At 46.2% G+C, this 23848-nt stretch overlaps 6 protein-coding genes across 6 annotated transcripts; 4 read left to right on the top strand and 2 right to left on the bottom strand.

Moving 5' to 3' along the window:
* Positions 1-2020: 2020 nt before the first annotated feature.
* On the top strand, positions 2021-3049 carry LOC117900650. The gene is made up of 2 exons (XM_034811082.1): positions 2021-2602; positions 2678-3049. Exons 1-2 carry the CDS (start codon positions 2057-2059, stop codon positions 3017-3019), a joined length of 888 nt encoding a protein of 295 aa, XP_034666973.1. The 5' UTR covers positions 2021-2056; the 3' UTR covers positions 3020-3049.
* A 5462-nt stretch (positions 3050-8511) lies between these two features.
* LOC117901855 (segmentation protein paired) lies at positions 8512-11511 on the bottom strand. Its single transcript, XM_034812807.1, has 2 exons — positions 11199-11511; positions 8512-10628 (listed from the first exon to the last, which is right to left on the bottom strand). The coding sequence occupies exons 1-2, from the start codon at positions 11263-11265 to the stop codon at positions 8794-8796; spliced, it is 1902 nt and encodes a 633-aa protein (XP_034668698.1). The 5' UTR covers positions 11266-11511; the 3' UTR covers positions 8512-8793.
* An 8291-nt stretch (positions 11512-19802) lies between these two features.
* On the top strand, positions 19803-21177 carry LOC117900864 (peroxisomal biogenesis factor 19). The gene is made up of 5 exons (XM_034811386.1): positions 19803-19950; positions 20045-20156; positions 20238-20541; positions 20602-20765; positions 20825-21177. Exons 1-5 carry the CDS (start codon positions 19902-19904, stop codon positions 21063-21065), a joined length of 870 nt encoding a protein of 289 aa, XP_034667277.1. The 5' UTR covers positions 19803-19901; the 3' UTR covers positions 21066-21177.
* An 83-nt stretch (positions 21178-21260) lies between these two features.
* On the bottom strand, positions 21261-22560 carry LOC117900863 (probable ribosome production factor 1). The gene has a single exon (XM_034811385.1). It carries the CDS (start codon positions 22491-22493, stop codon positions 21306-21308), a length of 1188 nt encoding a protein of 395 aa, XP_034667276.1. The 5' UTR covers positions 22494-22560; the 3' UTR covers positions 21261-21305.
* Positions 22561-22562: 2 nt separating this feature from the next.
* On the top strand, positions 22563-23778 carry LOC117900865 (tRNA (cytosine-5-)-methyltransferase-like). The gene is made up of 2 exons (XM_034811387.1): positions 22563-22710; positions 22762-23778. The coding sequence occupies exon 2, from the start codon at positions 23244-23246 to the stop codon at positions 23748-23750; it is 507 nt and encodes a 168-aa protein (XP_034667278.1). The 5' UTR covers positions 22563-22710; positions 22762-23243; the 3' UTR covers positions 23751-23778.
* LOC117900866 (tRNA (cytosine-5-)-methyltransferase-like) lies at positions 22777-23096 on the top strand. The gene has a single exon (XM_034811388.1). The coding sequence runs from the start codon at positions 22794-22796 to the stop codon at positions 23070-23072; it is 279 nt and encodes a 92-aa protein (XP_034667279.1). The 5' UTR covers positions 22777-22793; the 3' UTR covers positions 23073-23096.
* Positions 23779-23848: the final 70 nt, after the last annotated feature.

The raw sequence follows: 23848 nt of genomic DNA, 5'->3' as shown, positions 1-23848 counted from the left end.
CTGTGCATCGCATTTAAAGCTCAGTGGAGCAAGCATAAGCATACACATAGCTTTCAACCCTAATCAAATATCGAAGCTTCGGTTTCTTGACTGCCATTTGAATAATCATCAACTTCCACACAAATGAAAACAAACAATGTTTCTGCTTATTATGTCTCTCCCTTTCCTCTTTCCCGTTTGGTTAATGGTCGTGTTTTGTGGTCTAGCTTGTTGCTTATTGTTTGGGCTTTATGGTTGCGTTTTCCCCTTTAGCTTCGCTATGTTCTGGTACTGGTATTTTCTCCTTATCGATATGGCGTGCATTAGCAATCAATATGACATGTCAGGCACATGGAGACAGAGGGGAATGACAACAGCGGCTTGGAGCACATGGTAGTTAATTCATATCAGATATTAGATCTGATTTGATAAGTTCCGAAACGGGTTACTAATGTGCAATGCACACACTGGTTATGTTTCTATTTCTGACTTAATTAGGGAGCTACCGTCGGGCTATACTTATAATGTTTACTTTGATTTCCAAAACAAACTTCACTTCTTATGCCTAAATATATTTCCGTTGGCAGTGAAAAACAATTAAGAAATTCCGAACGGATTTGCATAGCTAGCAGCCTTGGCATTGAATATTGCCATCATTTTAATGCATATGCGAGTACGTAGTACTCTACGTACAAATATTGTATGTACTAGTAGATGTTCCATTAGCTTACCTCATCTTTAATTCGAATATTTATAAAAACATTACACTTGGTATGTTCTGCTAATTGTCAACTATCAATCCAACTACTCGTCCAGCCATTAACATGCAACACAAACTGGGAAAACAGCAAAGCGCCGTACATGAAATACCCTCTCCATCTATTTCATGTTTGTGTAATTCTTGGAATCAAAAACTTACAAGTATAAAATGCAGTTCGAAGACAGCATACCTTAACTGCCTCTCGATCTTTATGATAGATTTTTATGTGAGAGCCCATGATAAACAACTCACACTTAGACTTAGAAAGTGATGTCTAAGTGATGTCACATCCACTGCATAGCGCTGACCTTGCTCTATCGCAGTAACATTTTTAGCTCTTCCATAAATTTAAACATTCGCGTGTATTGAGTCTACCAAAAACCAGTTGACACAGCTTTTATTCAATACACCAGCTATGTGCAGCAGAATCAAAACAAACAGAACTTTCTTGCCAATCCAGTTGTACATTTCTTAATGATTAATGAGCACTCCTAACTCCAATCTAAATATGAAAAGTGTCACGAATATATCTCTTAACAAATTCACAGAAACAAATATGTTTTTGCTGTACATTCAACATTAATTTCGCAAACTTTCTGTCAAATTCGTTGGGGCTTCCCTTGTGTTAGGGTATTTAATTGTCCACGCATGTGGCAGCAATGCAATGTGGCAGCCTGAAAGGCGGCTTCAGTTGCCGCTCGGAAGTCAGGCGGCGCACAACGTCAAGCAAAATAAAGCGGTAGTCAGAGGCAGAAGGAGATCGAGCCGGAAAAGGGGCAAAAGCCAAAATGTGAGTGTCTAAGGAGATTCTTCGGCGGCGGCATGGCAAGGACCTGCATATTGTTTTATGTTCCACTTCCTGTCTGTGTGTGTCAGTGTCTGTGTTTATTGTGTGTGTGGGCTCGTGATTTGTTTACCTGTCAAAATAATAAATATAACTTTTGTTTTCGTGGGGCATAAAATACGGTTGGTGGCATTGGAATTGGAGCCAAGCAGCCGCGAAGCAAAGCCAGGGCGAAGGCCTTTCGGGCGCCTGTCTGGCATGTCCTGTGCTGTGCCAAGTGCAGTGTCAAAAGTCGAGCGAAGGATAATGGCCCAGAGCCAAAACTGACAAGAAAATGGCCTCCCGACACTTGCCAGACACGTTTCCTTTCACTTTTGGAGCAGCTTTAAAGAAATTTGAAATAAATTCCACGTGCGCCTTAAAGTATGCAACAGTTTGGTTCCACTTAGTTGACTTTTCGTTTCAATTCAAAATAAATGCTGGAACTGATCCCATTAATTCAACCTTTTACCCCGTCAGGCACGCTGCCCAGCATGTTTCTGCCGGCGCCTAACCAGACATGCCAACGCCACCAGCTGACCATCATTGGTAGATACTTCTTCAGGCAACTGCGCCAGATGAGCCAGCTCCAAAGGACATCCTATGCCCGCACAGCCTTTGAGCAGTTCCAGTCGCCGGCACTATGCCAGCGTCACACCCAAGCCCAAGCCTTCACACCCAACTTGGTGGCCATGCAGCGGAGTCAACAGTTTGGAGAGGATTATCGCATCTATCAGCAGAACATCGACCTGGACTCGTTCTTCGGGGAGGAGCCAAAGTATGACAGGGTCTCGGATGTCTGCCTGCTCAACGATCACTTTATACTGGTGAAGATGCCCCAGGTGCAGTTCCAGCCACCAAAACCAATGACACCACAAACGAAATCGAAGCTGCCGCGTTGCTTCAAGTGCAATCGCAGCAGTCGCGTCTCGCCCATTCTGGAGGATGTGGAGGAGAAGCCTCCGCCTCGGAGGAGCTGCCTAAAACCCTGGGCCAGCAGGGACATGGATGAAGTGGAGGTTTTTAACTCCACCACAACTGTAAGCCACATGGATGTCCATGATGATGTTGAGATCTTCGAATCAAGCACCAAAATAACAAACTTTCCATGTAAGAGTTCTGCTAAGGCTACTCCCGAATCTGTGATAGTCGAGCAGCCGCATCCGCAGCGGCAGTCCCCTCCTTTGCCTGCTCCTCTGCAGCTGGAAGCGGTACATCCCGCAGCATCCACACAGCAGCCTCTCCTCAACCGCGGTCCACTCCACTGGTTTCTCTGGCCCTTTCGCCGACGGCTCCACGCCAGAGCCAAGTCCAAGTCCCAGCTGGCCGCCGTGCATAAAACGTACTTTGTGCGCTGGAGCAAACCGCCGGACACCATCTGGCAGGGCTACGGCGTGGATAGAGGCGACAGGGAGCAAAAGTCTAGTCTGCGGCGCTGTCGCTCGGCTGTTTTCTAAGCGAATCTACAGATGGAAATTGTGTATATATGGGAATGTATTTTTAAGAGATTATTTCATTAAGGGTCCAGTAACTTACCTCTTAAAGAGCTTCAATTTTTTCAGTTCTTAATTTTGAAGAAAAATATTAAACTTTTATTGATTAATGTAAAGTTGAAACTGTTTTGCGAGAGGCAGCCAATTAAATCCAGAGCGTGGCATGTCAATCTCTAGTGCATATGCAAATACTCAGAGTTTGAGGGGTACATTCATATTTTTATGGAAATTGCAAAGGCATTTCCGCATGCAAATTATGGCCGACGAGTTCGGGGAGTTGAGAGAGTTTTATTGTATTTTGCATAAAGAAAAATTCCTTGTTAAATAGAGTAACTTTGAGTGTTTCGGTTCCCCAAGAAATCATTCGAATTTACGCAGTCGAAGAGATGATCAAGCTTTGTGTAAATATTTTTGAGATTTAAAAACAAATTAGTAGAAATTTACACTGATTTTTTTAAATCTCGAGAGGTACAAAGAGTTTTAAAAAGTGTACAATAAATACGTAAATCCTCTGCAAAAGTTGAAGAAGCTTAAAAAGTCTTCAAGTAACAATTTAGATCGTAGAAAATATTGTAGAAGACTCTTTGTAGATTGACTCAACTTTAAAAATAATTATAGACTCCAAAGAAAGCGCCGACCAAACCCTTCAAGAGCACATGTCGAACTTCAATTTCCGCATACAAAATTAGCGGCTGGCCTGGCCTGCCTGCACCACAAACTTTAGCCACAATGTGGAGAGAGCCACACAATATGTATGTAGCTCCAAAAGGAAGGAACAAGTAATGCCAGCAAGAAGGCAACAAAATGTAAACTACGTAAATTGCTGGGGCCCAATCCAATGCAGATAAAGTGAAGCAAAAAAAAGGAAAACTTTGACTCCTTCATTTTTTCAATGGAATTTGCACGCGTCCGTGAAGTCAGAGCCGCCTGCACCAGCGGCGGTAGACCATGTGGAGCGTTGGCCTGTGGCCTGAGGGGTGAGGGGTGGCTGCTTCATTAGCTTCGGGCCAGCAGAAAGTCGGGCAATGTCGTTCGTTACTCCCCGGTACGGCCGCTGGATGGCGCTGCCATCGTAGTTCTACAACTAATTGCAAGAGACCCCGACGTAGGACCATAAAAAACCAAACCAAAAACCAACAAGTTCATGATAAAACTACAGCCACAACTACTGTCTGAAAGTATGACGAAAGGGGCGACGTGGAGAGAGCAGGGCGTGCACCGTGCGCCACAATATACATAATAATAAAATAAAATTAAAACCGTCACGCCAGGCGTCAGAGGCAGAGGCAGAGCCAGAGTCAGAGCCATAGGTAGAGCGGCTGAAAACAAAGCACCCAAAAACCGTAGCACAAAGCCCAAAGGAGCTGCCACTGAAACTGAAGTTGCAGCACACATGACCAGAGCTCAGACCCCATATAGATCCGAGCCCTGTACTACAGCGGGTCACCATAATGAACCATTAATATGCAAGTTCTCTGCCCCTGCACCTCCTAGAACTATGCGATAAGCACCCAAACGCTTTTCCTCTATCGAAAATCGAACTACGAACTTTGTGTATAATATTGCGCGCTCTCCATTGTGTTTTTGTTCCCTTTGATTGCCCCTCCCTCCTGCACCTGGTGCTTATCATTAATAATAATGTCGGCATGGAGGCGAGCACATTACCATTTTGGCCAAATGTTGAATTAGATGGCAATGGCCCAGACGACTTAGGGGATTGAGGCATTGTTTTTTCTATGTTTTTTGTTTTTGTTGAGTACTTTTGCGGGGGGAGTGAGTAAAAAAAGTATAAGACGACACCTGTTTGAGGCAACAAAAAAGGATTTCCACTTGGGAAATGGGTGTATCTGCGGTAAATAGTGGGGAGGGGATGGGAATAGGGAAAGTTAATATTTATGCCCAGAACTATTAAAATAATATCTATAAATGCCTTCATTTAAGTGTGAAAAAAATCAAAAGCAGCTACAAAATTGTGTAAATTTCCGAATATTAATTTAAATCTACTTAAACAATTCCTTTCCCACAACTGCTTTATCTCTTCAATATTTCCGTTTGCCCCATTTATGCATCGCCATACAAATTTCATTAGGCAGCGATCTGTGACTTTTGGCTTCATTTAATTGGCAGCGTGTCGGTTCCGGCCAACTGAAGTTTTTGGCACTCTGGAGTGTCAGACAGAAGACACTTGCTGGGCCGAGAGGCCAAAAGGAAGCTGACAAGTTGCTAACATCGGCCACAGTCCATAAAAGGAGCAGCAGCAGGAGCAGAGGAGAAGCAGCTGAACAGCAAAAAAGTCCCGCCAAGCATTCCAAATCGATTACGACTCCGTCTTTGAGCAGATCAAACAGAGAGCAGGCTGTATATCTATTGCTCTCTCTCTCTCTCTTACAAGGTGTTTATTAATAAAACTCCAACTATCCAAAGAGGAAACAGAGATGGAGAGAGAGAGAGACAGGGAAGAGATGGGCAGACATCGTCGCGAAACAGAAACAGTTGGTGGTACGCAAAGTGTTGACAATGCACAGGGAACTGAGAGCAAGACGAGTCGTTGGCACCGACTGCGCAACGACCTTCGGGAACAGTTCGGATACGGGTACGGGTACGGGTACGAGCAACGAGCAATCATCGTTAATGATGGCAATGTCCTTGTGCGCCTCAATTTGACAAATCAATTTGTGCGCTAACAGCATGCGCTCGACGGCCCAGGACGCGTCCTGTGTCCCACTGACTTGGACGAGGACACACCATCGAGCAGAGACAGAGACAGGGACCCGATCACAGTACGAGTAGTTGCGCTGACAGACCAAACCGAAATGTTTGCCAATACACAGAATGGCAACTGTGTCGCGGGGTGTCGCATAAATGGATCCTAGTCGGGTAGAGCTGCTTCCATGATGGTTCCAACTTCATTCATTTGGCTCTCATTTTGCTGCCCCTAATCCTACTTATTCCCTATTATCCTTGACTTACGGACTTGGCACAGATCCCTCAGCTCTCTCTTTCTCTGCGCACAGAGCACCTCATTAGCAAGGATTATCGCTGCAGTTTGAGCACTACCTAAACCGCTCTATCGATCCTCTCATCCTACCTGACTTTGACTTCGCCTTCACCTTCTCCTGTCTGACTGAAAGCTAAGCCTTTTCTTGGCTTAACTCTTGCCAGGACCTGGACCAGGACCTGTGAAGGGGTTTGTGTCCCGGCTGAGTGCTGCGCGCGAGAACGAAGAATGACAGCAAATAAAAGTTTATGATGTCTGTCGTAAAAGTGCCCGAAAAACGAGTTGACCTGGTCCACAGTGGGTTATGGGCTAAGGGCTGTGCGCCGTTTACTGCATTCTTCCTGGCAGCAAAGGATTATTTCCGAAATATCCTAATCCCTCAAAGAGCAGCAGAGAGCGAGTGAGAGCGCTACAAATCCTTTCGCAACCTTAGAGCCTCGGCTTGCCCTCCCAGGAATTGGATTTTTGATTCGCAAATCCAACTCGGGGTTAGTCCGCCTTGCTGTCGAGTAAATATTTTGAGGTTTTGCGCTGCTTATGTCCCAGGCACCGCCTGACGAACGCTGGCCAGGATTCCATTTATTGGTTCCTCATGTGGCAGCCACAGGTAGATGGATCCGATCCCATCCGCCGTTCATCTCAACAACAATTAATATAACAAAAATTAAATTAAATTTCATCTTGAGATTCGTTGTAAATTACTGTTTTCCCTGCCTTTGATGTTCAACACATTGTCGGCTCATTAATCACCCAGAGAGAAGGCAGTTGGTAGTCGGAGCGGAGCGGACCGGAGTGGGAGCGAGGCTACAACCTGCTCTGTAGCCTGTCCCTGATCTCTGGACAGCACAGAGCTGAGTTCCATTATCTCCCCAGCAGCCCCAGCGGAGCTTTTCTTTTGCTTGGTAATTTTTGTATCGCTACCGAAAATTAATGCGTTATATTTTAGATTTTAGATTAAATTCATTCTCAATCGCAGCTCGAAGCTTTCTACGGTAGCGCTCTCATGGCGCAGAGTTTTCCACCGAGTCCCGCTCAGTGGGTAACGAATTAAAAATGTAATTGGTTTATTAACCTGAAAATATGGTAGGTATGTATGTGTGGTGCGGGGTGCTATTAAATTGGCATTAGAAATTGGTTAGGAAATGGGCGGCAGAAGATTCTCACACAAAGAGAAGAGACTCCAAATAGAACGAACCAAATAGAACTTCAGCAAAAAAGAAAACAAATGGTAAACACATTTAGAATTTGTTTCGACTTAAATGTGATTGAAGAAGATGTTTGTGCTTTTATTGTCCTTTTATTTTAATAACTATTAAATATAACTACAACAGAGTCTAGTTCAAAGCTGGCCTAAAATCTCATTATTTTTTCTCCGAGCTACATATATTATTATTCAAAATAGTTCTGTGATTGCTAATAAAATTCTAGTGAGGGAAGCTTTATTTAATTGGTTTCTTCCTTTAATTCCTTTCTGTCAAATTGTTCAACAGTTCATCTTCGTAATTGCAAATATGAAATACAGCAAGTAATTGAAGTTTGCAAACAAATGAAGTAGTTCCTCACCGTGCCAGTTCTTTGATTTCAGAATTAGTTTACTCTCTTCACTTCTGACTTCTCCGTTTTCGTTTGCTTTCTCTCTAATCATAACAAGATATGAGCCCAACCTTGTTCCTATTTAAGATTTTATCATACTGAGGAAATATTCAGCCTAGAACCCAGATAGAAATCAAATGGATCTAAATGGATTTTGTGCAATTTTCTTTGCTAATCTTTGGCACTTTTGGTTACCTGGAAAAACCCCTGAGCAGCACCCTTAAGTCGATTGCAAAGTCAATATTTACTTTTGCTTGGCTGGCTGTCCGGTTAGGGGAAAACAAACAACGATTATCCGATTTTTCTAGATTAAAATAATAGAGCCACGACCCAAGGATGTCTGAGCTGCTGCTGCTGCGGATTGCTTTATCGTTCAAGGATCGTTTGGCATCGTTTTTCCTTTGGGGTAATGACTTCATTAATTGCCATCACTCAGACACGTAGGATGGACAGAGGGAGAGAGTTGCCGGAGGAGGTGTGAATTTGAGGTAAGTCTGAAATAGGGCAATTACGAGGAATCGAAACAGCAATTAACACCTTGGTTGGAGTTTGCCTCAATTCTGATAAGGCGAACGAAAAACTGCAATATTTTCCATTGCCAATTGTGGAGTTTCAACATTTGGCATTGGCACAGCTTGACGGCCCGAAACTGGGAGTTCCGAGAGATGTCGCTGTGCCCCGTGGAGTTTGTTGAAATCTCCAGCCAGGTCCGTGGAATCTACAGCGCTACTTAAAGGCTCTAATGTGGCACAGCAATGGACCAGCAGGATTTCCATTTGCGATTTCCAGCTGCGAACAGAAGCGTGTCAAGGCTACTACTGAATGGGAAAACTCAAACAATTTCGAGTGTAAAATCTCTTTGGGATAAATTAGAATAAATGTATTTATTTTCAAGGCACTTGCTACTTAGCTTAGAGATCTTAGCATACAAAAAATATAGACTCGTAATCGTAGGGACTTATTGGTAGAATAAACTATGATTAAGACTTGGTTGGCTATGGTTAAGATTTGCTGCTACTCGGGGAAGTTCTGAAGATGTTTTCCATGCGGAAAATGTCTCTACTTCCCCACGTTCCCTGTACATCTTTGGCGACATCAAGCAACGGATCAGCTGACACCTGCAACCGATCCAAAACTCCCTGCACCCCTAGTACCACGAGTGATGGTAGAACGGCTGTGGTGGCATCGTCGGGTAGTTGACCTTCGAGGGTGAGGAAAAGGCGGCGGCATTGAAGTTTTGCGGCATGAAATGTGTCGAGGAGCTGGGCGGATAGTGGGGATGTCCCGCGCCAGCGTACTGCGGATGATGCGCATGCGGATGCGGATGCGGATGTGGAGCGTGCCCGTGCCCGTGGGGATGGGGATGGCCGTGGGCATGATGGGCATGCCCATGCGAGTGTCCTGTGGCCGTGGGATATGGCGCATACTGCGGCGTATGCTGGTACGGATGGAACATCTGATGGGCGGCAGCCGACACCTCCAGGGCCTGGCTGGTGGAGCTGGTCGAATTCAGGGAGTCCTCCGGCGAGAGTGGTGCATTCGGGCGCAGACTCTGCATCGAGCTCCAGCTGCTGTAGAGCTGAGGCTGAGCTGCAGCTGCCGCGGCGGCGGCCACCAGCTCGGCAGCCTCCACTTTGAGCGCTGCCGACAGCTCCTCACTGCCGCCGCTGGCATTGGCCAGCGACTGGGAGGACTCGCCGGAGGGGCCACCGGCTCCACCCACCACGGCCGAGAGGCTGTTGGGTGTGGGCGGCAGCTGGCCAAAGCCAGAGGAGACGGACTCATTGGGACTCTCGTTACGTGGCATTGTCTGAAGCGGCTCAGATTCAGTGCTGTAAACTCCCAGACCCAATTGCGTCTCATAGCTGGGCGTCACGCCGGAGACGATAATGTTGCCAGTGCCGGAACCCGAACCGGTGCCGGAGGTGGCGCTGGAGGGCATGATGTAGCTGGCTGTGCTGACGGCACTCGGATTGTAGTGGAACTGATGGTGATGCGGCGGCGTGGTGGAGAGCGTCAGGCTGGAGCCGGGCGACAGATTGCTGCCCACCGCCGTGGCCGTGGGTGCGGCGCTGCTGTAGAAGTCGTACTGCTGCTGGTAGGCGGCGGCCGCCTCCATGCTGGGCATCATGGCCAGGGGCGCCATGCTGGGCACGCTGGACACCACGCTGGAGGCCATCGAGACGGAGGGCATGGCGGAGCCCACGCCGGAGCCAGGCCCACCCGACACCGAGTTGTGCTGCTTGCGGAGTCTTGCCCGGCGATTGCTGAACCACACCTGGATGCGTGCCTCGGTGAGATTTGTGCGCTGTGCCAGCTCCTCGCGGGTGTAGATGTCCGGGTATTGGGTGCGCTCGAAGGCGCGCTCCAGCTCGTCCAGCTGGGCGGCGGAGAAGGTGGTGCGGCAGCGGCGTTGCTTGCGCTTCAGGGCGATTCCCGGTTCGCTCTCGCAGTCCGAGAGATCATCGTCGGAGTGCTTGTTGTTGTTGTTGTTGTGGTGGCCCGAGGACAGGTCGGAGCCGCACGAGCTGGACGGTGCCTTGTGGTGGTCAGCGGAGGACGGCGACAGTTCGCTGTCGAGCGGCGCATCCCGGCCGCGCACCAGGCGCGATATGGCGGACACGGATGGAGCCGTGCTGCGGTCACAGATGCCCTCACGGATGAGCTTCTCGCGTATCTCCCAGGAGAACATGCCCGGATTCGAGCGCTTGTAGTCCTCAATGCGATTCTCGATCTCGGGCGTGGCAATTCGCGGCTTGGAGCCACCAATCACACCCGGACGAATGGAGCCCGTCTCCTGGTAGCGATTCAGTATCTTGGACACGCAGCCATGGGAGACGCGCAGCTGGCGTGAGATCACGCACGGACGGATGCCATCGGCGGCCATCTCGACGATCTTCAGGCGTATATTATTTGGCAGTGGACGTCCGTTGATGAATACTCCGCCCAATTGATTGACTCGTCCTTGGCCGCTGTTCATGTCTGCAAAAGAGGCACAGAGAGAGGGAAGGGAAGGGAAAGTTAGACAATTTTCCATAGTTTCAAATAGTTTCCAATTTGCCAGGTAGGAGGCAGAAGCGCGTGTCAGGAGCAGCAGTCCCTGTGCCACTTGATTTACGACAGCTCTCGCGCACAATTGACTTCCCGGGAAGGGGAAAAGGCAGAGGCAGAGGCAGAGTCGGAGTCGTAGCGAAGGTCATTCCGTTGCAAACGACGCGCGACTCCTCTCCCGTCGAGAGCAGCTAATGGCCATTAGAGAGAGTCCTTGGGAGGAAAGATCTCATGCGAACTGTGCGAGCTGTTGAGCTCTCAATACCCAGGAAGTTGAAGGGAAGTCCGTGAGCATGAAGGGAATTTGTAAACTCTTATTTTTCAAAGAAGTAAGTAACTGTTTATGCTCTCTATCTCCACGGCTTTAATCAATAAGCTTTACGCTCCCTCAAAGCTCTCCCTCCAAAGCTTCGCAAAAACAGTTCGATCTTCGATTAAGCTTAAATCTCTTAACCCTCCGCGCTCTCCCCCACATCTTCGTGTTGATCTGCAGACACTTACCTTGCATAGTGGAATATCCATTGAAGAAGGGTCTGTGCATTGCGGCGGCAAAGGCGGTTACAGTCATAGTTTCACGTGGCTCCAACCAAGCCCACAAATTGTTCGTGCCCGGCGTGCACTGCACCGATTGTTGTTGGCACTTTGTGGATTCGATTGACAAGCGATCAGAGAGCTTTAAGTGTTAATTAACCGATTTGTTTTAGTACTCCGATAGGCGAAACGAAATGCAGAAACTAAAACACGAAAAGACGAAAACGAAGACGAAGAGAGAATGCGGTGTGACTCGTTGCGCAGTCTGTGCCTAACTGACTTCACCAGACGAACGGCGGCCAAGATCGTTGCCTTTCTGTGAAGAAGTCGTCGGGCGACGGCGACGGCAGCGGGCAACGACAGCCAAGATGTCAGCCATCTGGCAGGTAAAGCAATACGCGGACCAATCGTCGCACGGCTAGCACTGGTTTCTCTCTCGCACTCGCGCTCAGATCTCATTCATAGCCAGCAGGCCAGCCATCCATCTCGCTCTCTCTTTGGGGGCGTCTCAGCGAAAGCAACGGTAAAGACGGGCATGAGTAGAGGAACCTTTGGAGGGGGAATGTAATGTTCCACGTTGGCATGTTCCAGCTGGTCCTTTCCGTTCGCGGTTCCTGTCAGTCCTTCATGAGGGGGGTTCCACTTTTACGTCCGGAAATCAAATTAGATATTCAATGGAACGCATAATGCAATCGAGTATGCATTAAACAGTTTACAAGCGTAATATATCCTTTATTGATACCTCATTAGCGCCCTCAATTTATATGCCAACGATTGCCTCTACCTGCCCAACAGTTTCGCCGTGACTTCAAGAACGTTACAAAAGAACCAACCGGAGGTGGGCAGAAGTCGAAACACTCAAGGAAGCTTGCAAAGAGACTTTGAGGATGGAATTACAGGGACACTTTGAAGGTAAATTTTGGATAAATAAGGTAAGATTTAATAGAGATTGAAGAGGAGGATTGTGCAATAATTATAGTTCCGATCTGATAAAATAATGCTCAGATATTCTATGAGAAAATATGAGCATGAGGAGGTGGAAATAATCTCCATAAAAAATACGGAAAAGTTCGGGTCTTTTAGTACTGATCTATACATTTTCTTAGGTTTCTGCTCTAGAAAGAAAAGTTCTTAAAAAAAAGCATTCCATTTCATGTTAGAAAGATCATCAAACTCCTCAAATTGATCCTCAGACAGGTTATTCTTTCAAGAGCAAACTATTCCCATGTCGTAAGCCCAAACCCTTGGACATATCCTAACCATAACCATATCCTTGTCACGCTCTTCCCCTCCGCACTATTATGCACCAGTGCGCCCTCATGGCTGCTGGCATCGATTCTGTTGGCCATTCTTTGTGGGTGCTTCGTGTGGGTTTGATTAATTATGAAATTTCACGCAACAGAGAGCCCTCCGAAAAGGTTAAGTAAAAGCCGTAGAAAAGAAAGCGAACACAGAAACCACTCGGAAACCATCGAACAATGGAGGAGCGCCAAGAGTTGGAGAGAATTAATGATGGGCTCCAGCTGAAACGCCAGCGAGGAAATTGGCCCACAGAGACGTGACGAATCCTGCGCATTGCATCCTCCTCAGGAGACAGGAGAGTGAGAGGAGAGCCGGCCAGGATCAAGGACAACGGAGGCCGCAAGCTAACAAAGGTTGGGTTTCTACTGCTCGGTGCGGCTGCCCGTTGGGTTTTTGGTTAAGCAAACCCAACGGGAGGAGGAACCCAGTACGAAGATCGAATGTGCAAAACATTTACGCCTGGCAGGAGACCCAGAATGACCTTCAGCACGGACTGACCTTGACCAAAAGCAGGATCGCGAAGTATCTACTTTTGGGGGAAGCCTCTACGAATATCAAGCGAGGCATCAAAAGGGTCAGCGCGGCGCCGCAACTGCCAATCGATCGGATTGCAACGATCCTCGTTGATTTCTCGATTTGGCCAAACAATGAGCACTGAAAAGGCCACTCATATAACGCTAATTTTGCGCTATCAACGCGCAAAATGTCCAGCATCAGAGCAAGGATCGGGTCTGAGCAGAGCAAAGGACCAGGGAGAGAGCGAGGTACGAGCATGCAGAAAACAGTAGGAGGCAGCGACTGCCATAAACTCGGCGATCGCATTTCCCCGAAACGGACGACAAGCGGGCAAATGAAGACACATCCAAAATGGGATGAATAAAGATGCTAAGAGACTTTTTATGATGCCACCCAGGGTGCTATGAATGAAAATCATCCTCGTGATCGTTGTCACAATACTACGAGTACTCTGGCAGCCCATAGCCGTACCTGCCAGAGGATCCTTATGCCATGATCCTTGAGAGGAATCGTGTGATCAAGCTAACGATCCTATTATCGAGGGGGGTTTCCAACTCCTCCCTTTTTGTTATCAACTTTATTATTACCACCTGCAAAAACTGTTAATAATTGTTTGGCTTCGCTAGCAACTAAAGTTGGCATAAACAAATTCCATTTCTTGTCAAACTTTTACAGCTTTTAGATATGTTTTAATGGGTAGATTACTCAGAGGTTCTTTAGGGACTTTCTTCAATAAAATATCTGCAATAAAAGTTCCCATTTAAAATGCTTTTATCAATTAATTATCGAAGTGCACTTAAGATTTCCTTGTTCTCTCGCTACCAAGTACCCCACGAAGGCTTGAACGCTCTTCATTCCACCCAACTTTATTTTCTTCTTTTACTCTCTCAATTTCTGGTGCTGTTTCTGTTTGGCCAATCGATTCGCTTTGGGCAAACGTAATGTGGTCTGTTGTCACACATTGGAACGGCCTTGATTGTTTCCACGTTTCCCTGCTCCTAATGTCTTTATCAGGAGCTCTCTTGCTGTTGTTTTGCTGTCGTGGATGCCCCTGCCTGCTGCCTGTTGCTGTGCAACGAATTTCCATGCAGCCCACAGAAGGCAAAGGCAAAACTCAACGCCACTCAACGGGTGTCTGGGATGCTTAGATAATGAACTATTTAGAGCTGATGATTTCTAGAAACTAGGAACATTTTACCAGAACAACTTAATTTACCATGCCCTTACCATAGCCTTTGGTTTGTTGCATTTCAGATCATCGAATAACTCATGGAAATGCTGTGAAAGTTTTTTAACCCTGGCTCTTGCTCATGCTGATCCTCAAGTCCTCTTTTATTGTGCTTATAAAATAATCCACAAGATTTGTCAATTATTTTGATGGCAGCTTATATTTACTCTGTATTTTTCCTGTCCTAAAATTCGGATACCTTCCCGAATCTGTTCCCTGAGTCCTTAAGTGAATTTCAATGAACTTCAGTCTCACATTTTCCTTTAAATGATTTCCCAATCTACCACGATTTGCATCCATCAAATTGATCGTTCACTTTTCTGCTCAGCTTCAAACAATTTACATTTTTATTTAATTTTTCTCATAGATTTTGGGTGCAGTTTTTTAAGTAACCTTCCTGTAATACAATCAAGCCTAAACTTTAGCTATCACACACATAAATATTGCAACTCTTTACTGCTAAATATTTGCAAAAAGAAAGCAAGCAAAATCTGCTCATATTTGTATGCCAACCTTGACTTAAATATTAAGCCTTCCCGCTGATCCTCAAGCTGTCTGCTGATCCTCAAATATTTCCGTTGGCTTCGAGCAGCTCAAACTACGGCAGGCGGCGATTGGCATTGACTTTTCGGGTAATCCTTGGTAAGTTTTAGTAAATATGCAAAGAGGCTGCTCCTTGGACACATCCCTTGCCCAGCCCAGCAGATTGGACATCCTTTTGGTTCCAGGGAGCGATTGTAAAAGGAAATCCTTGCTAAAGCATGCAAACAAATAGCAGCAAAGTGCGAGATTAGAGGGAAAGTCGCAGCAGCTTAGGTGTCGTGGAGGAGAGAGCAGATCCTGGCAGATCCTGGCAGATCCTGCAGATCGCCAGTTGACTTTTTCAAATATTTTGGAAAAGTTCTCAAGTGTTGATCTGTAGCTGGGCATGATTATAGCGGATAATCGCATTACAGTCCAACGTTTTATTGATCAACATTTGTAAACGATTTGCCATGGATGGGACGAGTTAAACCGGGGCATCGCCACACCAGGTAGTCCCAAGCAGCCAGACAGCCCAAAAAAAATGCTGCGGCTTAACGCAGCCAACGCCCATCGATAGGTTGGGCCATGGGCTACTGCGAGAGATTGGCCGGCCTTTCCCCGATCAGCAGCAAGGCGAATGCGATTAACCCTTTGCACTTGGTGGCAGTACGGCATGGACTCTTCCATGTCCACGTCCACGTCCATCTCCATGACAGTTTAGCCGAGCTAATTGCAGGCATTAGTTGTTTGTGGGTCACGAGTTTTGTAGCTGCTTTTCGGGCTTCCCGGGAATGGCATTGTCTGCAAATTAGCATATTTCATATGTCGCTTTTGGCATCTTTCGATTGAAAGGAACTCCTCGTAGGACTGCCCACAAACCAATGTTCGGTTTGCCGCAGATTCGTCATGGCTCAGACGACGCATTGTCTGGCCACGGGAAATATTTGCAGACTGTTGAGGGTGATTCCCGAAGGCTTAAAGGGGAGCCACTGTCACATACACCCACTTTTTGCACTCTTGAGAAACTCATTAGCCGGGGGCCACAAACAAATCCAATCCAATCCAATCGAGTGCTAAACGTTGTCGGCACACATCTGAGACCTGTAATCAGTTGGCGGAGGCCAACAAATTGTTCATTAAACAGAAGGCGCAAAAGGTAGGCGCAACACATCGTTGTCCAACAGAAGATCAGCATCAGGTCGAGATCAAACATCTGGAGGCACTGAACACTGAAATGTTGTGCTTTGTGCTCTGGGGTCTCTGCTCTGGGGTCTGAAGAAAGTGATGAGGCGCGGCGATCAAGCCAAGACGTCAACAAGATTAATTTGTTTTCCTGTCGGCCGTCAAGGGGCTTCCACCAGCCATCGATCAGCCAGCAACCTGTTGTCCCGAGCTCACGCTCGGTCGCTCGGTTCGCTCTTCTCCGCTTTCGGGAGTTCTCTCTCTCTCTCTCTCTCGGATTTGTAATTGCTCTGTTTCGGAGCATCATCGATCGTGCTTGGATACATCATTAGCTAGCCATCGAAGATCACTTCCACGGAGCACACACAACACACAGAAAAGTAGGTGGCACTTTTCTCACATCTTTGTGGTTTTCGATTATTTAGTTTGTTGGATCTGCGGCGGCGTTTGTCCATTCGCCACGCTTCGCATCGGATGTATGCGAATTTAAATAATATTATTCAATTGTTTCATTAATCAAAGGCCTTGGAGGCTTGCAGTGGAAATGGAACATTATTTGAACAATAAATGATTAGTTTTAGAGGAGAAGGAAAAAGTTGTTAAGAAAGAAGAGTTTTAGGTAACGCAGCGCTCAAAAATTGTTTTTTAAGCTGAGATTATTTAAGCTGCGGGATTAAATTTTAAAATTCAAAGCAAAACATTAAAAAAAGACAATTAAGATGGTCATGTTTCTGTGTTTTTATGTATTTTTCTAGAGCTCGAAGTTTGCTTATGGATTTGTTGAAGTTTTGCATGTAATTTAAACAATTTGTGGAATATTTCTGTGCCAAAGATTAGTGCTGATCGAGGTATAGAATGTGTCCTGACAGTACGGCCGTAGGTGGGGATTTATTGTAGTCTACAAAACTATAAATAAAGTTAATTTCGTGATCTAAAAATTACATTAAAATTAGGTAGAAAAGAAAGGTAAATCTTCAAAATTCTTAAAGTTTCCACTAGTTTAATTTAAAACCAAAAAAAAAACTTCCTTTACACTTTTAAAATTGATTAATTTTCGTTTGTAAGAACGCGAACCATTTCTACGCTGCCGGAAGTAGAATGGAGCACAAAACCTTCTTCAGAATTGTAAGAACGAGGATCTCCTCGGCACTCAAAGTAAATTGAAGGGAAATCCAAACCCCAAACATAACGATAATAAATGTGGTCTACTCCCTCGCCCACAAACACAATTCAACTTTGTAGAAACCAAACAACTGTCCAAAAATTGGACATGCCAAATTGATCAAGCAGCAAACTCGCATAAAAAAATATGTGCAGGCCGGAATAAAAAAGGCAGCCATGGCGAATCGCGTGGGGCTGCAACCGAAACGCACACTTAATTTCCGCTTAATCAAACAGAACAGAACAGAACAGAAAACCAGGGGCCATGCCAGCAGCCCACATCATCTGGAGCAGACGACCCAATCTGGACCGGCGGGAGTCTCGACAGACGCAGGGGCTGCTCATTTGCATGTTGGGGGGGAGCGCGCATTCAGCGCTTTGATGGAGAGCGATTGGTGTCAGAGCATGAAGAACTCTCAGTGACTGGCTCATTGAAGAAGTTCTTGTTTTGGGGGGTTGGAGTAGACTTTAATTTCAAAGGAAAACGGGGAGTTTTCCAGGAAACACTGCCAGAGCGCTGTAATCGCAATTTGTACGGCACAAATATCAAAAGATAGCGTTGATCCTGGTCTGGGTCCGGGCAGACGCACGCCACAACCGCGCGACCTGAATGGTGGTGCATATAAAACCGCAATCATTGCCATTACTGAACAATCGCGAGAGTCCATTATGCCATGATCAATGGCTCATAAAATTGCGCCTCTTCCACCTTCTTTCGCTGGAAGGATGCGATACGAAAAAAGAAAATTCAAATGGAAATGCTGCGATCAGTGAGCGTGAAATCGCAATCCCAATCTATGGAAAGGTTATGCAGAAAGTTACCAAAAAAGATATGTGTCTGGATGTGCAAGTAGGAAGTGAAATGTGCATTTTATGACGGTTCTGGTCCTGGGTTCCGTTTCAATACTCTTCCTTCCCGCGAAGCATAGCGTGTGCTGGGACTCAGGTAAACTCTGCCAGAACTCCAATCCAAGCAACCGATTATACACAAATAAATAATTTTATGACAAACCTCTCTTGTTCATTAAAAATTATGTGAAAAAAGAGCGAAAACCCATCGGGATGCGGCCCAATTCTGTTTTGTTCTACTTCGAAAGGGTTTTTACGTTTTCGACTTTTGTTTTTGACTTCTTGACGGTTGTCTTGACTTTTTGAACCGTTTAAGTTCCGGGAAAAATTTGCAGTTGGTCTAAATTTCTGTTTGAAAATGGTTAGAAAAATGTGTGTTAATTTTTGTTCCATAAAAATGTAAATTCCCCTTTGCAGTTTTCATGTTTTTCTCCCCTATTTGAACCCACAAATAAAACATAATAAATTATGCATTATTTCAAGTGAAGCTCCGCCCATGCTGTGCACGTTCATGGAACCCCTACCCCTCCAGCTCAGTCGAAAACTCCGCCCCAAATGGCAGAGAGCAGTACCAAAATTTTACCACAATACTTCGCTGCGTGGGCGTACCGAATTGTGAATTCGTTTTGCTCTTTTGGGTAAACTGTGCGGTTAAGGTAGAAAAACAGCCAACCAAACCAATTGACCATATGAGCTGAATCGAAAAACTAGCCAGGAGAGATGACCTTCGCGCAGAAGAGGACTCCCTACCATGTGTCCTGGCTGTGGGTGTAGCGTTCTGGTTTTGGAATTGGTCGCGCCTCGGCGTAACCTTGATGAATTTGTTGACTTGGTGATTGCCCCTCGCCGCTGTGCTTCGCTACGCTGCACGCTGTACGCTGTACGAGGATGTGCGGTTTGGGTTTCTGGTCGCAGTTTTGGTCGCCGATCTTCATGGGCGCACAGCAAGGTGCACGCAGGGCCCAGGCATGTTTGTGTTTCGCAGAACAACCGTAAATATTTTGGGTGATTATTTTAGATAATCTTCGACTAATGTCCTTGGATTGTTTCATTTTCTTGCAGAGTTTTGCACAAAATACGTACAGACACTCTTAAACTGCAAAGATTTTGCGTTGCAAGTAGAAAAGCTCTAGGGGATGTTCTAGGGAAAGGTTAAGACATTATCAAACTTTGGGATAGTCTGTTGGATAGTAATAATAAAATATATATTAAAGCTATACAGACACATTTATGTACATTTGTTTTAGTTTGTAGGTATAATATAACTTTTCTCTTTGGCCTTAAAAAGCCTTAAAAATTGCAGCAGATACTCTGCTTGGAAGTGGATCTTGCACTTGGCTGCTCCCAATTTGCTGGAGTTTTCACTCGCTTGTTTATTTGTGATTGCTTCTAGATTACTAGATTATATATACCGAGAAAGTTTATTGATCGGAAAACATATGAAAAAGATAAAGACATTTTTAATGTTTGAGATCCGCTATAATATCGAAATTGTTATATTAATTAATGGACATAGGGTACACTAAAGCCCATGCAATACCATTCATACTACATACATATATGGTTAGTGACGTAACCTTCCATTTTGTAAGAAATCCAATCAAATGAAGTCATGAAAACTAGCCAATCTTGTGAAAAAATTGATTGATGACTTTGATAAAACTATAGTTTTAGCGTTGAGACTCCTAACTAGCTGGTAATATTGAATAGAACATCAAAATCAAGGAATCTGATTTAATACTACGGTATATTTACGGTATATTTTGAAGACGCAATGGTACATTCTGGTATTTTTCTGAGGGTCAGGTTGTATGTATTTTTGACAAATCGCTCACACTTCTGACAGTCAATTATTTTATCCCTCCCACTCCCCCTCAGAATTAATTAGAAATAAAAGAAAAAATTACACAATGTCTGAGGAAAAGCAAAACGGAGATGAATTAAACGACCTGCTGGACAGTGAGTGGATGGCCCCTTTGCAGCCGCAATGAATTTTGACCAAATTATATAACGCGCAATACCAAAATTAAATTTCGAAATTTTCTATCGGCAGGTGCTCTGCAGGATTTCGACAAAAGTGGCAACAAGAAGGAGAAGCCCAAGGCTACCGATGCGGCAGGCTCCGAGGTTGCCGAGGGTTCCGAAGACCCTGATGCATTTTTCATGTGAGTCACGGGAGTCTGCAGCAACAATTTGTGTGCGCGATGTCATCAGCCGATATTGAACTTTGTATTCTTGAATTGCAGCGAGCAGGCGAAGGTGTTGGCCGACCGCATGAACACGTTGTTCGGTGGTCCGGATACGCCCAGTGGGGATATACCACCGATGCCACAGGACCCAGACCAGATAATGTCTGGCTTCAAGAAAATGGCCGAGGCGGCCGCATTGACACTGAGTGGCGAGAACTCGGCCACCGATGAAGATGTCTCCAAGTATTCAGACAGCATTTCGCAAGCCCTGAAGGGTCTGCAGGAGGGCGGGGATAGTCTGGCAGCACCTGCATCAGAGAATGATATTGCCAGCATGTTTGGTTCCCTGAACCTGGATGGTGTAAGCTCCCTTTGGATCGCTACTGAATCACGTGTAATCAATTATAATTGGCATCCATAGAGTGGCGCACCTGATGGCAACATGTTCCTGCCCTTCATGGAAGGCATGATGCAGAGCCTGCTTTCGGCTGAGATTCTGCTGCCCAGCATTAAGGAGCTGCTCGAGAAGTATCCCAAGTACCTCGAAGAGAACGATGACAAGCTGTCGGCTGAGGACAAAGAGAGGTTTGCTAGGCATTAATTTATTTGTAGCAAATAAATCTAATTCGATTTCTATTCCATAGATACCAAAAACAAATGGATCTCTACAAGGTCATCGAGGGCCATTTGCAATCGGAAAAGCCCGAGGATTCGGCCGCTGTCAAGCGCGAAAAGTTCCGCGTGGTGCTGGACGATATGCGTAAACTTCAAGACTATGGACAGCCACCAGCTGAGATACTCGCCGAGACGGGCGGTGATCTGCCGTTCACCGATCCCACAGCTGCTATGGGCGGTGGCGCCAATCCCCAGTGTCCCACCATGTAGGTGGTGCCGGGAGGTGGTCTTTCTTTTTGGAACACTTTCCCCCTTAGTGTGCCAATTCGGTTAACTGTTGAGTGTTGCACATTTGTAGGCTAAGAACTTTGTATTTGTATTATTTTCTGTATTTCGTCTGGACAACAACAACAACAATTTGTCAATGTGGTGGCTATCTCGCCCTTGAGCTGAGAAATTTTCGTGTTTATTTTATGTTCTCTACGCTAAATACAAAGAATCGAAATACACTTAGAGGAAGAAGCGACGACGCGACTCCATGGCGTGCCGCTTGTTGCTGATTATCCAGGCATAGTCCCCGGTTTTGCTGTCGAATGTTCCCTCCTGCAGTGAGCGCAGCTTCAGCGTGAATCTGGGTCCCAATTCGCGAAGCTTCACGCGCTTTCCCTCCTTGGAGAACTCGTAGCGATGGTGGCGGAAGAATATGTAATCGCGTTGATTGTGAAACGTTGCCGCCCGCCGGCCCTTGAACTCGGGATCGTGGTGGAAGAGCGCGCCAAGCATGCGGCCGACTGTTAGGCCCAGGCGTGTTGTGAAGTTGGTCAGAATCACCTCGGGCCTGTGCTTGGTTATCTCCTTGTGATTCCTCTTAATGTCCGATGTCAGCTTGACGTTCGACAGCTTAAAGTGCGCCGTGGGGCCGTTGGGCAAGTGGATGACCAGCAAACCATTGGGCTTCCTTCTGTCCTCATTGATGATGACCACATCTGTGAATTCCTCTCGTTCGGCGCTTTTGCAGATCTTCTTCACTGAAGCCTTGTTCCTGATCTTGACCAGAGCATTGGGGAATATGCGCGACAGTTCCAGGCCAAACTTGCGCGTCTTGGTCACTGGATTGTCGGCGAACGTGATGAGAACTTTCGGTTCGTAGACGCGTTCAAAGTACGTGCTGAAGTCATCGATTTCCAGCTCTTTTTGCAGCTCCTCGTTGTCCGAGTCGTTCAGATTAGCGACCTCTGTCTGATCCTTCTCACGCAGACTCTCGATTGTGTGACCCGGATTGGCCGGCACACCAGCCTTGCGACGGGCGCGTCTCTCCTGCATCTTCTTCTTGTGTTTCTCCTTCTTCATTTTGCGATAGAGGGCCAAGCGCTGTTCCTTGTTTCGCATCAAGCTGAGTGGGTTGAAGACAGGAATCCGCGCTTTCTTATCATCTTCATCGTCGTCTTCCTCATCATCCTCGTCGTCGTCATCATCCTCATCTTCATCTTTGATGGCAACGTCCTCGTCGTCGGCAGCATCTTCATCTTCCTCCTTTGGCTGTTGTTTGCGCTTGCTGGTGCTCGGTTCTTCGTCTGAGCTGTCCACCTCTTCGTTTATTTCTGCGTCCAAGGTCTCCTCTTCACCGAAGCTCGAATCACTGTCCGAGTCCTCGTCTACTGGAGGTGGCGCTGGCATTTTTCTCTTTATTTTAATCATTTTAAAACGTACAACTAAAATAAAATTCAAGCGGCACGTGTTGATGTTATTCTTCTTCTTAAAAAAACCATTCACAAACTGCTGTTGCGACCAGTGTTGTAAAGCGCTCCGACCACAAGGTGTCGAATATAAACAAAATCAAATTATTTAAATATAATGGGATTCCGTGTGTTGGAACTGTTCAGCGGCATTGGGGGCATGCATTATGCCTTTAACTGTGAGTAGAGACGAGGCAAGAATCAAAATAATATTGACACGCGCATTGCAGATGCTGGGTTGGAGGGATCAATTGTGGCCGCCATGGATGTCAATACAGTGGCCAATGCGGTGTATTCGTCCAACTTCCCAGGCACAGATGTGAGGACAAGGAATATTCAAAGCCTCAGCGAGAAGGAGGTCAGAAAGTTGGGGGCCAACATGCTGCTCATGTCACCGCCCTGTCAGCCGCACACCCGCCAGGGCCTGCAAAGAGACACGGAGGACAAGCGTTCGGATGCACTCACCCATTTGTGCACCCTCATTCCGCAATGCGAAACCCTACAGTATGTGCTCATGGAAAATGTCAAGGGATTCGAATGATCTCAGGCCAGAAATCACTTCGTTGAAGCGTTGGAGAAGGCTGGATTCTTTTGGCGGGAGTTTATACTGACGCCCACACAATTCAATGTGCCAAATACTCGCCATCGCTACTACTGCATTGCTCGCAAGACCGCAGACTTTGCCTTTGCTGGAGGCAAGATCTGGGAGGAAATGCCCGACAGAAAAGCAGCCGTCGATCAGTCTGTTACAGTCAAAATCTCCGACCTCATTCAGGACAATGTGCCCTGTGACTTCAGTGTACCTGACGATGTTCTAGCCAAGCGTGTGCTGGTCATGGACATAATACATCCCACACAAAATAGATCCATGTGCTTCACCAAAGGATATACGCACTACACCGAAGGCACGGGCTCGGTCTTCACACCGCTCCCTGAGGAGCAGTCCCATCGTATATTTGAATTAGTGAAAGAAATTGACAATAACAATCCGGATACCAGCAGAACTGAGGATGAGCGGAGGCAGCGTTTGGAACTCCTACGACAATTATACCTGCGCTACTTCACGCCTCGGGAAGTGGCACGCCTGATGAGTTTTCCCGAAGACTTTGGCAATGCCCCTGAAACGACAAATCGACAAATGTACCGGCTGCTCGGCAACAGCATTAATGTTAAAGTTGTTGGTGAATTGATTAAACTGTTGACCGCAACAGAAAAGTAGAACAACAAAATTATATTTTGGAATAATTCTCGCATAGTCGAAAACTCGATGCCCTACAAGGTCGGGGATTGAGATAATTAAATGAAATAGAGCATACA

The sequence above is a fragment of the Drosophila subobscura genome, chromosome U (genome assembly GCF_008121235.1).
Source record: "Drosophila subobscura isolate 14011-0131.10 chromosome U, UCBerk_Dsub_1.0, whole genome shotgun sequence".
Lineage (NCBI taxonomy): Eukaryota > Metazoa > Arthropoda > Insecta > Diptera > Drosophilidae > Drosophila > Drosophila subobscura.
Note: the sequence above shows the minus strand (reverse complement) of the source record. Positions and strands in the feature narration are given on the sequence as shown.

What these genes read in the sequence shown, in the direction of transcription:
- LOC117900650 (XM_034811082.1), top strand. Translation starts at nt 2,057, where the DNA reads ATGTTTCTGCCGGCGCCTAACCAGACATGCCAACGCCACCAGCTGACC. An exon ending in TTTTTAACTCCACCACAACT is followed by an intron (nt 2,603 to 2,677) that starts GTAAGCCACATG and finishes TTTCCATGTAAG; the next exon opens with AGTTCTGCTAAGGCTACTCC.
- LOC117901855 (XM_034812807.1), bottom strand. Translation starts at nt 11,265, where the DNA reads ATGACTGTAACCGCCTTTGCCGCCGCAATGCACAGACCCTTCTTCAAT. An exon ending in TGGATATTCCACTATGCAAG is followed by an intron (nt 10,629 to 11,198) that starts GTAAGTGTCTGC and finishes CCTCTTTTGCAG; the next exon opens with ACATGAACAGCGGCCAAGGA.
- LOC117900864 (XM_034811386.1), top strand. Translation starts at nt 19,902, where the DNA reads ATGTCTGAGGAAAAGCAAAACGGAGATGAATTAAACGACCTGCTGGAC. An exon ending in GACCCTGATGCATTTTTCAT is followed by an intron (nt 20,157 to 20,237) that starts GTGAGTCACGGG and finishes CTTGAATTGCAG; the next exon opens with CGAGCAGGCGAAGGTGTTGG. An exon ending in TCGGCTGAGGACAAAGAGAG is followed by an intron (nt 20,766 to 20,824) that starts GTTTGCTAGGCA and finishes TCTATTCCATAG; the next exon opens with ATACCAAAAACAAATGGATC.
- LOC117900863 (XM_034811385.1), bottom strand. Translation starts at nt 22,493, where the DNA reads ATGATTAAAATAAAGAGAAAAATGCCAGCGCCACCTCCAGTAGACGAG.
- LOC117900866 (XM_034811388.1), top strand. Translation starts at nt 22,794, where the DNA reads ATGGATGTCAATACAGTGGCCAATGCGGTGTATTCGTCCAACTTCCCA.
- LOC117900865 (XM_034811387.1), top strand. Translation starts at nt 23,244, where the DNA reads ATGCCCGACAGAAAAGCAGCCGTCGATCAGTCTGTTACAGTCAAAATC.